Raw genomic sequence first — 13696 nt, 5'->3', positions numbered from 1 at the left:
GCATGAAAATGCTGCTTGGGCTCTTTATAATAACAAACAATGCACATTCCTGTTTTATTTGAAAAAATAATTAGCAGCAGCTGCTACTTACACAGAATTTTTAACAGAAGATACTTTACATACTGAACCCAAATATTTCAGAACTTAAAGAGCCTGAGGTCAAATGAAATATTCTGCCTTTTTTTTTTTTTTTTTGGTTAAAATAAGGCATAACAATTCACTTCCACATTCCTTCATCTAATTTTTAAAAATGACTAAAACATTTTCCTGAGACTCAAAGGAAACAGCTGGACACATCTGTCAACTAGACAGCTCTGGAGTGAAAGAGAAACTTAATGCTTTAATACCATACTTACATGTGCGGGCTCAGTTCATAAAAATTTCTGTTCCTGTAATCTTCCACTTTCTCTGGTGAATAAATGGGCAATGACCGGTATGGGTTAACAGATATAACCACACTTCCAATGTATGTCTGCAAAAGAAAGAATAAAATATACCCATCTTAACATCTTAAGTCTTAATGTTGCATGGTTTCATCCTTTTAAAAACACTAGTTCTACTGCCTGACCATTCATTTTATACTTTTCAAGAACATTTCTAAAGATAGATGGTCAATAATGTTTATTCATTTTGCTGATAAATGGAGAGCACAGATTTATACATTGAAAATACCTTTCAAAATAAACCTCTAGATTAATTCATGACCCTGGATAAGACTCCTCCAAAGCCCTGTCATACTTGCCAAAAATTTTGTCACCAACCACGGCTAATTGTGAGCAAGAGCTATGCTTTCCCCGATTCCGGCTAGAACTGGTGTTTCCCTCTCTCATCTTTATCCTTTTATTTCAGTCTACAGTAACCCAGGCTTCCCCTCCTCCCTACCCATACTCATACCTATCCAATGGGGCCTTGACTTTGGCACTGTCCTTACACACACAGCCTGTCCATCTCTACAATGGGCTCTGACCACATACAATTCAATATTAGATATTCAATATCACAGTTATTGCTTGGTTATTCAAACAAAATCATTTCATGTTATAGCTAGTGGACTTTAATATCAGAATTTAAATGTACTTGCTGAAAGATAGTACATTTCATGTTGAATTTAAATTTAAGGTAGAATTTAAATGTACTCTCAGAGGGATCAATGTTCCTATTTTAACAGACAGTAACACTCTCACACTGCAAACCAGAACACTAGTTATCTTCCTTTCCATTTCGATCTTAAATTCCTGGCAGCAAGAGCAGTGTTGGTTTAGGTCATTTTGTACAAAGACTAGCGCAATGCCACAAGCAAAAGTCACTTAACTGTAACTCATCTTAGCTCCATTTTTCCTTTCAGTTTCAACATTATAAAGATGGCTGGTGGGGGGGAAGGGGGGTGCTAACAAACATATGTCAGTGATAAAAAGTTTTCTTAATAAAAAGGTGAAAAAAAAGAAAGGAAAGGAGAAAGAAAAAAGTCACTTCCAACTTCCCCACCTTTCCAGGGTCATGTAACAAAAGGTGACATTTTTAGAGCAACAAGTTTTTCCAGTATTGTCACCACTGGATTCAAGGAGATTGTCAGATCAAACAGAATAGAAAACAGAACAGTAGAAATGTTCTGATTTTTTTTTCAAAACATGGGTCACAATTATTTTAATTATAAAACTTTTTTAATTATAAGACTTTTTTCCCCCAACCTGGAAAACTGAACAGGTCATTTTTATACGTATTTTCATCCTATAAGAATACAATCTTAGCAAGAGTACATAAGACTGCTGCTGTAAAGAAAAACTCTCAGCTCCCATGCAATCAGGGTGTCTATTTCTGACACCCTAGCACTAAGGACCCGACTAATCTGGCCTGACAAGCAACGAGTCCAAGTGTCTTAACTCATTCCATTTAGGTAAGAAACCTTCCAAAAAGGTTTCTTCACAGTCCAACCCACCTGGGCAAGTAGATGGGAGATGCTAGAGACTGAATAACTGTCTGAACAGCTTATAACTAATAGACTAGAATTACTTAGATTGGTAGATATGAGAATACAATAATTGATTTATTCCTTTAATATCCGTTGATTGAAAGATCAGCCTTCTTTAGTAGAAAAGTACATGAATCTCCCTTTTTAAGGTAGTTTCTTGAATACAATAATTAAAATACATATTTGCTGTTAGCAGAGAAACCAGTTACCAAGTTGCTCTTTAAAACCAAATTTCACGGCAGCTAAATTCTTGATAAAAATCTGCCTGTGTGGCATTCTTGCATGGAGAACAAACTCAGCTGCCACAAACCCAAAATCAAAAGCCACACTGCTAAGCTTTAAATTTCTCTTTGTTACTCGTGACTTTTATACATACTGAATTGTGTGTGCTTTTCCCCCCAGCTGTTTTCTTTTTTTTTTTTTTTTTTTTTTTTTTTTGATTTTTAGAAATTTCATGTAATGTCTGAAACATTTATATTAACATATTTCCATACATATTTCCATACAAATACAAATATAAGATTTTTAGAAATTTCATGTAATGTCTGAAACATTTATATTAACATATTTCCATACATATTTCCATACAAATACAAATATAAGATTTTTAGAAATTTCATGTAATGTCTGAAACATTTATATTAACATGTTTCCATACAAATAACCCAATGAAAGTTTAGTATTAGTTGTTTTGTTTGTTTTTTTATACTGCAGGTTCTTATTAGGCATCAGTTTTATACACATCAGTGTATACATGTCAATCCCAATCGCCCAATTCAGCACACCACCATCCCCACCCCACCGCAGTTTTCCCCCCTTGGTGTCCATATGTCCATTCTCTACATCTGTGTCTCAACTTCTGCCCTGCAAACTGGCTCATCTGTACCATTTTTCTAGGTTCCGCATACATGCATTAATATACGATATTTGTTTTTCTCTTTCTGACTTACTTCACTCTGTATGACAGTCTCTAGATCCATCCACGTCTCAACAAATGATTCAATTTCGTTCCTTTTTATGGCTGAGTAATATTCCATTGTATATATGTACCACAACTTCTTTATCCATTCGTCTGTTGATGGGCATTTAGGTTGCTTCCATGACCTGGCTATTGTAAATAGTGCTGCAATGAACATTCGGGTGCATGTGTCTTTTTGAATTACGGTTTTCTCTGGGTATATGCCCAGTAGTGGGATTGCTGGGTCATATGGTAATTCTATTTTTAGTTTTTTAAGGAACCTCCATATTGTTCTCCATAGTGGCTGTATCAATTTACATTCCCACCAACAGTGCAAGAGGGTTCCCTTTTCACCACACCCTCTCCAGCATTTGTTGTTTGTAGATTTTCTGATGATGCCCATTCTAACAGGAGTGAGGTGATACCTCATTGTAGTTTTGATTTGCATTTCTCTAATAATTAGTGATGTTGAGCATCTTTTCATGTGCTTCGTGGCCATCTGTATGTCTTCTTTGGAGAAATGTCTATTTAGGTCTTCTGCCCATTTTTGGATTGGGGTGTTTGTTTCTTTGATATTGAGCTGAATGAGCTGTTTATATATTTTGGAGATTAATCCTTTGTCCGTTGATTCATTTGCAAATATTTTCTCCCATTCTGAGGGTTGTCTTTTCGTCTTGTTTATGGTTTCCTTTGCTGTGCAAAAGCTTTGAAGTTTCATTAAGTCCCACTTGTTTATTTTTGTTTTTATTTCCATTACTCTAGGAGGTGGATCAAAAAAGATCTTGCTGTGATTTATGTCAAAGAGTGTTCTTCCTATGTTTTCCTCTAAGAGTTTTATAGTGTCCAGTCTTATATTTAGGTCTCTAATCCATTTTGAGTTTATTTTTGTGTATGGTGTTAGGGAGTATTCTAATTTCATTCTTTTACATGTAGCTGTCCAGTTTTCCCAGCACCACTTATTGAAGAGACTGTCTTTTCTCCATTGTATATCTTTGCCTCCTTTGTCATAGATTAGTTGACCATAGGTGCGTGGGTTAATCTCTGGGCTTTCTATCTTGTTCCATTGATCTATGTTTCTGTTTTTGTGCCAGTACCATATTGTCTTGATTACTGTAGCTTTGTAGTATAGTCTGAAGTCAGGGAGTCTGATTCCTCCAGCTCCATTTTTTTGCCTCAAGACTGCTTTGCCTATTCGGGGTCTTTTGTGTCTCCATACAAATTTTAAGATGATTTGTTCTAGCTCCGTAAAAAATGCCATTGGTAATTTGATAGGGATTGCATTGAATCTGTAGATTGCTTTGGGTAGTATACTCATTTTCACAATGTTGATTCTTCCAATCCAAGAACATGGTATATCTCTCCATCTGTTGGTATCATCTTTAATTTCTTTCATCAGTGTCTTATAGTTTTCTGCATACAGGTCTTTTGTCTCCCTAGGTAGGTTTATTCCTAGGTATTTTATTCTTTTTGTTGCAATGGTAAATGGGAGTGTTTCCATAATTTCTCTTTCAGATTTTTCATCATTAGTGTATAGGAATGCAAGAGATTTCTGTGCATTGATTTTGTATCCTGCAACTTTACCATATTCATTAATTAGCTCTAGCAGTTTTCTGGTGGCAGTTTTAGGATTCTCTATGTATAGTATCATGTCATCCGCAAACAGTGACAGTTTTACTTCTTCTTTTCCAATTTGTATTCCTTTTATTTCTTTTTCTTCTCTGATTGCCGTGGCTAGGACTTCCAAAACTATGTTGAATAATAGTGGTGAGAGTGGACATCCTTGTCTCGTTCCTGATCTTAGAGGAAATGCTTTCAGTTTTTCACCATTGAGAATGATGTTTGCTGTGGGTTTGTCATATATGGCCTTTATTATGTTGAGGTAGGTTCCCTCTATGCCCACTTTCTGGAGAGTTTTTATCAGAAATGGGTGTTGAATTTTGTCAAAAGCTTTTTCTGCATCTATTGAGATGATCATATGGTTTTTATTCTTCAATTTGTTAATATGGTGTATCACATTGATTGATTTGCATATATTGAAGAATTCTTGCATCTCTGGGATAAATCCCACTTGATCGTGGTGTATGATCCTTTTAATATGTTGTTGGATTCTGTTTGCTAGTATTTTGTTGAGGATTTTTGCATCTATATTCATCAGTGATATTGGTCTGTAATTTTCTTTTTTTGTAGTGTCTTTGTCTGGTTTTGGTATCAGGGTGATGGTGGCCTCATAGAATGAGTTTGGGAGTGTTCCTTCCTCTGCAATTTTTTGGAAGAGTTTGAGAAGGATGGGTGTTAGCTCTTCTCTAAATGTTTGACAGAATTCACCTGTGAAGCCATCTGGTCCTGGACTTTTGTTTGTTGGAAGATTTTTAATCACAGTTTCAATTTCATTACTTGTGATTGGTCTGTTCATATTTTCTATTTCTTCCTGGTTCAGTCTTGGAAGGTTATACCTCTCTAAGAATTTGTCCATTTCTTCCAGGTTGTCCATTTTATTGGCATAAAGTTGCTTGTAGTAGTCTCTTAGGATGCTTTGTATTTCTGCAGTGTCTGTTGTAACTTCTCCTTTTTCATTTCTGATTTTATTGATTTGAGTCCTCTCCCTCTTTTTCTTGATGAGTCTGGCTAATGGCTTATCAATTTTGTTTATCTTCTCAAAGAACCAACTTTTAGTTTTATTGATCTTTGCTATTGTTTTCTTTGTTTCTATTTCATTTATTTCTGCTCTGATCTTTATGATTTCTTTCCTTCTGCTAACTTTGGGTTTTGTTTGTTCTTCTTTCTCTAGTTTCTTTAAGTGTAAGGTTAGATTGTTTACTTGAGCTTTTTCTTGTTTCTTTAGGTAGGCTTGTATAGCTATAAACTTCCCTCTTAGAACTGCTTTTGCTGCATCCCATAGGTTTTGGGTCGTCGTGTTTTCATTGTCATTTGTCTCTAGGTATTTTTTGATTTCCTCTTTGATTTCTTCAGTGATCTCTTGGTTATTTAGTAACGTATTGTTTAGCCTCCATGTGTTTGTCCTTTTTACGTTTTTTTCCCTGTAATTCATTTCTAATCTCATAGCGTTGTGGTCAGAAAAGATGCTTGATATGATTTCAATTTTCTTAAATTTACTGAGGCTTGATTTGTGACCCAAGATGTGATCTATCTTGGAGAATGTTCCGTGCGCACTTGAGAAGAATGTGTAATCTGCTGTTTTTGGATGGAATGTCCGATATATATCAATTAAATCTATCTGGTCTATTGTGTCATTTAAAGCTTCTGTTTCCTTATTTATTTTCATTTTGGATGATCTGTCCATTGGTGTAAGTGAGGTGTTAAAGTCCCCCACTATTATTGTGTTACTGTCGATTTCCTCTTTTATAGCTGTTAGCAGTTGCCTTATGTATTGAGGTGCTCCTATGTTGGGTGCATATATATTTATAATTGTTATATCTTCTTCTTGGATTGATCCCTGGATCATTATGTAGTGTCCTTCCTTGTCTCTTGTAACATTTTTTAATTTAAAGTCTATTTTATCTGATATGAGTATAGCTACTCCAGCTTTCTTTTGATTTCCATTTGCATGGAATATCTTTTTCCATCCCATCACTTTCAGTCTGTATGTGTCCCTAGGTCTAAAGTGGGTCTCTTGTAGACAGCATATATATGGGTCTTGTTTTTGTATCCATTCAGCCAGTCTATGTCTTTTGGTTGGGGCATTTAATCCATTCACGTTTAAGGTAATTATCGATATGTATGTTCCTATGACCATTTTCTTAATTGTTTTGGGTTTGTTTTTGTAGGTCCTTTTCTTCTCTTGTGTTTCCCACTTAGAGAAGTTCCTTTAGCATTTGTTGTAGAGCTGGTTTGGTGGTGCTGAATTCTCTTAGCTTTTGCTTGTCTGTAAAGCTTTTGATTTCTCCATCAAATCTAAATGAGATCCTTGCCGGGTAGAGTAATCTTGGTTGTAGGTTCTTCCCTTTCATCACTTTAAGTATATCATGCCACTCCCTTCTGGCTTGCAGAGTTTCTGCTGAGAAATCAGCTGTTAACCTTATGGGAGTTCCCTTGTATGTTATTTGTCGTTTTTCCCTTGCTGCTTTCAATAATTTTTCTTTGTCTTTAATTTTTGCCACTTTGATTACTATGTGTCTCGGCGTGTTTCTCCTTGGGTTTATCCTGTATGGGACTCTCTGCGCTTCCTGGACTTGGGTGGCTATTTCCTTTCCCATGTTAGGGAAGTTTTCGACTATAATCTCTTCAAATATTTTCTCTGGTCCTTTCTCTCTCTCTTCTCCTTCTGGGACCCCTATAATGCGAATGTTGTTGCGTTTAATGTTGTCCCAGAGGTCTCTTAGGCTGTCTTCATTTCTTTTCATTCTTTTTTCTTTAGTCTGTTCCGCAGCAGTGAATTCCATCATTCTGTCTTCCAGGTCACTTATCCGTTCTTCTGCCTCAGTTATTCTGCTATTGATTCCTTCTAGTGTAGTTTTCATTTCAGTTATTGTATTGGTCATCTCTGTTTGTTTGTTCTTTAATTCTTCTAGGTCTTTGTTAATCATTTCTTGCATCTTCTCAATCTTTGCCTCCATTCTTATTCCAAGGTCCTGGATCATCTTCACTATCATTATTCTGAATTCTTTTTCTGGAAGGTTGCCTATCTCCACTTCATTTAGTTGTTTTTCTGGGGTTTTTTCTTGTTCCTTCATCTGGTACATAGCCCTCTGCCTTTTCATCTTCTCTATCTTTCTGTAACTGTCCCCCCAGCTGTTTTCTTATCACCTAGAACAGGGCTGGCCCATGAATAATGTCCCATAAATATTTAACTGAATGACTAATATGCACAGGATCCATTCATCACTAAGAACATGGATGGTACAAACCACTTTCACACAACTATTCTTCTGTTGAAATATAATACCGAGTACACTGCCATACACTGCCTAATATTTTATTAAACCTATATGCCACGTGTAACCACCGAACAAACCCTTAAACTATATCCTTCCACCCTCGGGTTCCTTGTCCGACTGTGGTAGACAGTTTGCAAAGATGGCTGGAACAATTCCTACCACCCCTATATGCAAAACCTCTGAAATTTGACTCTGCCACTCCTTCTATCAAGAGACAGAGTTTATCCTCCACCCCTTCAATCTGGACTTGTCTATGTGACTGATTTGACCAAAGGGACATTATAAGATGAGATACAAGCAGGGGCTTGAGCATTTGTGTATTAGGATGTTGCCCCTCCCCCGCCCTTATGACTGACGCTAGAAGCCATGATGCAAATGAACTTGAGCTAGCCTGTTGGAGAGGTCACACAGAAAGACAAGGGCCTGAACTACACAGCCTGACAACCATCAGACACATGAGTGAGGCCATTCTAAACCATCCAGCCTCTGTTAGGCCACCGAATGCCTAAAGCCACATTCACGATCCCAGGTGAGACCAGCAGAAGTCATACCAAGCTGAACTCAGCCTATATTGCTATCCCAGAGAATTGTGTGCAAATAGATGGTCGCTACTTTATGCAATTAACTGGGGTTGGGGGTTACACAGAGACAATTACCTTACCGATACACCAACACGGCTCAACACGTAAGAAAAAGGGCCAAGCAGGACAAGGTTTATCAATCTGAATAAGCAAACAGTAAAGGAAACTGTGCTCTCCCTCTCCATTCCACTTTATATGTTTCAGATATGCATCCTCTAATCTTGAACTCCTAGTAGGTTTGTCCTGTACTGTGATACATGCCCTTGCTGTTTATGGGTTTCTTCCTTGAAGGTTCTATGTGCATTAGTCAAAGATTTAAATAGTCCCACATCTGCCAACAGAATAACTCAAATGTTCATAGTCACAAGCCTCCTTTCTCTGAGACACAAAAGATACTCCTGGAAGCAGCTGATAGGCTGGGTGGAGTTTACAATCCTATTCCAGTTTTAGGCAGCTGTCCACTCTACATTCAAGTAACTGCAATAACAAATTAAACCTCCTTTCCAGGGAGCAGAAAAATAGTGACCAGACAGTTCATTTTTACATCAATTAACATTTGGACTTATCAATGACATACATTTGTCCCTCAGTATCCCTGGGGGATTGGTTCCAAGACCACCTGCAGAGACTGACCAAAATCCAAGGATGCTCAAACAAGGATGCCTTCTATAAAACAGCATAGTATTTGCATGTAATCTACACACATCTGCCCTCCCGTGTACTTTAAATCATCTCTAGACTACTTATAATACCTTATACAATGTAAATGCTATGTAAATAATTGTTGGCTCATGGCAAATTCAAGTTTTGCTTTTTGGAACTCTCTGGAATATTTCCCATGAATATTTTTGATTTGTGGTTGGTTGAACCTGTGGATGAGGAACCCATAGACCAAGGGCTGACCGTACTTCATTATTTTTTTAACAAGAAACTGTATACAATTTAAAGTCAGTATTTTCTTATTGCATCATGCTCTAAAAAGGATCCTAAACTAAATCATTAAGTAACCACTGGAATAAAGAAGTTGGAGGTAAGACACAGTTTCTTAAACTTAAGTATGTGCATAAAAGAGCTGGGCATTATGTGTCCTTTTTATTCTGAATATGCCAAGGAGAAAAATACCCAAAAAACAAAAGAAAGAAAAGCATTGTAAACCTTTACAAAAGGGAGCAGCAAAGAGGATCCGCCTCTTGCCCCCTAGAATTCCACTCACTTACTCAACTGGAAATAATAGGGAGGTATGTACTGGGTCCAGCTCCAACGAGCTACTGCGGACTCGGATGGTGCCAGTGAGAGAGCCCACAGAAGGCCTCCAGCAGCTTAGCTCATTCCCGCCAGACCACTTCTGGGCTGCGCTCACATTCTACCTGGTCCCTATGTCCCAAATGGCTCACAGAGCAACTCCTACTGGAATCCGGAGCCTGCTCTTCTAATAGGCTGATCACACCAAAAAGGCCTCCTTTCTCATAATGGCAAAGACTACTTACCAATTAGGTTCTATCTACCTTCTCCAACAGAGACAAGTCTGGCTCTCATGACCCTCGATGGATGGATGGATGGATGTGCTCAATCAATGTACTTATTTACTCAGTGGAAACAACCTCCTAGCCATCCCGGCCATCCTAGTTCACTACCTCCATGCTCCGGGCCCACAGCACCGCAAGTCCTGAAGCGTGCACACCACCCTGACAACAGAAGGCCGCCTCCACTCTCACCACCCTGCGGAACCAGCCTCTGACATCTAGGAGGCGAAAGGGAAGGGAAGGGAAGGGAAGGGGAGGGGACAAGAAGAAAAGGAAAAGGGAAGAGGGAAAGGAAAGGCTCTACCTTTCTACAAATGGCATATTCAATTAACAAGTTTATCTTTCACTTCTCAAGGGCAGACATTAAACCAAGAATGTACAAACACTCCTAAGTCAAAACAATCCCTGTCTTCATATTTCAGATATCTCTAGAATTCCAGAACAGATGCCTTGTGAATAACCAAATAATACTCGAGTGCTCCTACTGTGATTACAGTGAAAACTGAAGTTTTTTTTTGGAGGATGGTCATCCAGCAACCGCCACTCTCCAGACCACAATCCAGAAGCCAGAGGAAAGGTCCCTGACAGATACATAACCCAAGGACCACGCATTTCATTCTATAAGAAAGTTCTTCCAGAGCCCCATCCTCAGAGATTCTATTTCAATGGTCGGGAGAAGGGTCAGGCATCTGCGTCTCGTACAGTCTCCCCAGAAAAAGAAACGTGTAACCAGAGTTAAAAACCACTGCTTGTGGCCTTCACCCTCAGGGCTCACAGGACCAGGTTTTACTTTCAAATGCAGCAACCACGCTAGTGTCACTGTTGGCCTATCTTCTATTTTACCTTCCCCTTTAAGTTGTCCTATGTAATTAATTCTGTGAACATTTCAAAAACAAAAGAAAATTCTTCTAGCTACCCTTTCATTTCAGCCACATTTATAATAAACTTGGCATATGGCATCTCAGCACACTACAGAGAAACAGCGGAAACAACTGTAAATTGGGGCCTTCTCATGGCAGTATGTTTCAAATGTTTGACTATGACTCACTGTAAAAAATAAAATTTTCATCACAACCAAGTATGTGTGTTTGAGTGTATATTTACATACACATATGTGTATACATATGTATGAAATAAGTTTCACAAAATCATAAATATCATGTGCAATGGACTGATATCCTTTGTTCAATTCTATTCATTACAAAATGTTTTAAAACTGGTCCTAACCCACTAAATGGTTTTCATCACTTAATGGCTGAAGCTTGCAGTTTAAAAAATACTGCCACAGAGCACTTCTTAATCTTTTTCTAGTTGTTGATGGCTTTGAGAGGCCAATGAAAGCTATGAACCTTCTCCCCCCAAAAAACACACGTATAATATGCACATAAAAGTTTGCATACAGTTGAAATACCAGGTTAAAAGCTCCCACCCTAAGCAAAGAAACAATGGCCACTAATGGAAAAAGAGACAGAAAAAGGATAAAAAAGAGAGACAGAGAAGCAAAGAAAGGAGTAAGAAGTGATCAAAATAATTCTAAAAGTATAAAAATGAAGAGTTGTTTAGAATAAGAGCCAACAGCTCAGTTCAGTGGGCCCTGAGTGCCTCATTACAGCACTGAGTCAGAACACAGCCTAACAATCAAGGGACAAAATGAGAGAGACAGTATTCTGTTTCCGACGACAAAGACATATGCAATACATTTTGGAAAGATATCTAACCAAAAACACTTTTTTCAAGTTAAATAGTGAAGCACAGTTTTAATATTTTGTGCATCTCCATTATGCAGTACTGTACACTCATTCCTCCACAATGCCAGGTAAACGAAACGTTAGTGCACAACAAAAAAGTCACAAGAGTTTCACATCTTTCATATCATAGTTCTTCCCAGGGCAACATTAAGATCTTAAGAAGCCCTAACCCTGAAAGTTTATATTTCAACGAAATTGAAAATAAAATTATAACTAAACCATAAAATACACATAAGGAATTCCTATAATGACTTCTTTTCACCATAATGAGAACTTGGAGGCTTCTCTCCAAATATCAAATTCTTCCAAAATATTTTTAAAGCCCCTGCTCTGTTGAGACTCTAACTAGGTATCCCATCTGCCTATCTACCAGCTTCTTATTTTCTTCAGAACGACTTTTAGCGATTTGTTTACAGTCACTGCAGTTTCTTAAAAACTCATCCCCACGGTTATTAAAGTTCTGATATATAATACACACTCTGAAGCACCTTTTTACTGAACTCTTCCTAAATCCCCATGAGATAGAAATGAAGTCTCCATTTCAATGTCCATAACAATGGAGCACAAAGAAGTTAAGTGGTATGACCACATTATCTAACAAAAGTGGAATCAGGACAAGGAGCCAAGAATCTGTTCTCTTTTCATTAGAGCACACAAGCCATGCTGTCAGGCCTGGAAAGCTTTGGCAAAAAGTGGCCAGGAACACCTCAACACAGCAACTTGTGTTGTACAACGCCTTACACGGGCGTCTTCGCCTTTGTATAACAGAGAGCTACTCTGTTGGGCAGAAGCCTCCCTTTTGACTATCTGCAGAATGCTGAAATCCTTACACCACCAGGAATAAACAAAAAAGAAAGGGGGAGAAAAGATCTTCTAGTTACAGGGAAATTTTTTTATCTCAACAGAAAAGAATTTTTTTTTCAATGTTTATCCCAGCACATAAAGCTGTGCCTACCTCTTGAAGAAATGCAAGACGTTGTGTCACAATCACCCTTTAACTTCAGAGAAATGAATCAGGAAGGTGGCAATGCAACAGGTAATGTTTATTTAAATACCTTACTTAATGCTAATTATTTAGTCTAAAATGTCATCAAAAAATATTCAAGAATATGTTGGAGTTCTCCAAGTCCCAGTCTCCAAGCCATGTTTCTTTCACCTCTAAAGTAATAATAGTTCAAATCCAGGATGGATCAGGACTCACGTAAAAATAACCCTTCACGCGGCTGCACAACCGCATTGATTTCCTTGCCTGAATTTAGGCTACAACCATTTAATAAGCAAGCAACAAATTTATCAAGAGACTTCTTTATGCAAAACATCATTTAGGCACAGTGAAAATACAGGACACTCCTGTGGCCTGTGCCCCTGGGAGACTATAATAGAGCTTAGGAGGTGAGACTTTTATATCATAAAACATAAAATTTAAGGGTTAACCACCGTAGACACAAAAACAGAGGAAACAGGATTTAAGTGATTCTTAGCTAAATGAGTGCATTAGTCTTCTTTCTTTTCTTACTGCCTAAAGGAGTGCTTTGGGTTTAAACGAAGGAAAGGTCACTATCAACTGCAGAGGTCCAAGAATGCTCCAGAGAAGTCACAGGATTTGGGCAGGTCTAAAAGGACGGGCAAGATTCGGATAAAGTAACATTCCACCAAAGAGCAGCATATGAGAGTCCGGTTTTTAGGTCATAGCTGAACCCTGCCCTTTTTAAAAAATTTTTGCTAGGATAGTTGTATTCTTCAAAATGTATTTTTTTAAAGTATGAATTGCTAGAGACTCAAAGCAGATATCTGTACACCCAGGTTCAACTGTAGCATTGTTCACAACTGCCAAAAGGTAGAAGTAACACAAGTGCCCACTGACGGATGAATGGGTAAACAGAGTATGGTGTACAGATACAAGGGAATATTATTCAGCCTTAAAAAAAAAAAAGGAAATTCTACACAGGCTATAACATGGATTAAAACATGGACAGCAGCCTAAAGGCCCACCCAACCACATTTCAGACACAGGGGATGAAA

The 13696-nt window shown here is 37.8% G+C and overlaps 1 protein-coding gene across 3 annotated transcripts in view; it reads right to left on the bottom strand.

Moving 5' to 3' along the window:
* Positions 1–13696, bottom strand: part of MYO1B (myosin IB) — a 184936-nt gene that overhangs the window by 129296 nt on the left and 41944 nt on the right. For all 3 annotated transcript variants that reach the window (XM_059928387.1, XM_059928389.1, XM_059928390.1), the window contains exon 3: positions 357–472. In XM_059928387.1, coding sequence (XP_059784370.1) covers positions 357–472 — 116 coding nt within the window. The remainder of the gene's footprint in view (positions 1–356; positions 473–13696) is intronic.

This window comes from Balaenoptera ricei, chromosome 7 (genome assembly GCF_028023285.1).
Source record: "Balaenoptera ricei isolate mBalRic1 chromosome 7, mBalRic1.hap2, whole genome shotgun sequence".
Taxonomy (NCBI): domain Eukaryota; kingdom Metazoa; phylum Chordata; class Mammalia; order Artiodactyla; family Balaenopteridae; genus Balaenoptera; species Balaenoptera ricei.
This window is presented reverse-complemented; position numbering and strand designations above follow the sequence as displayed.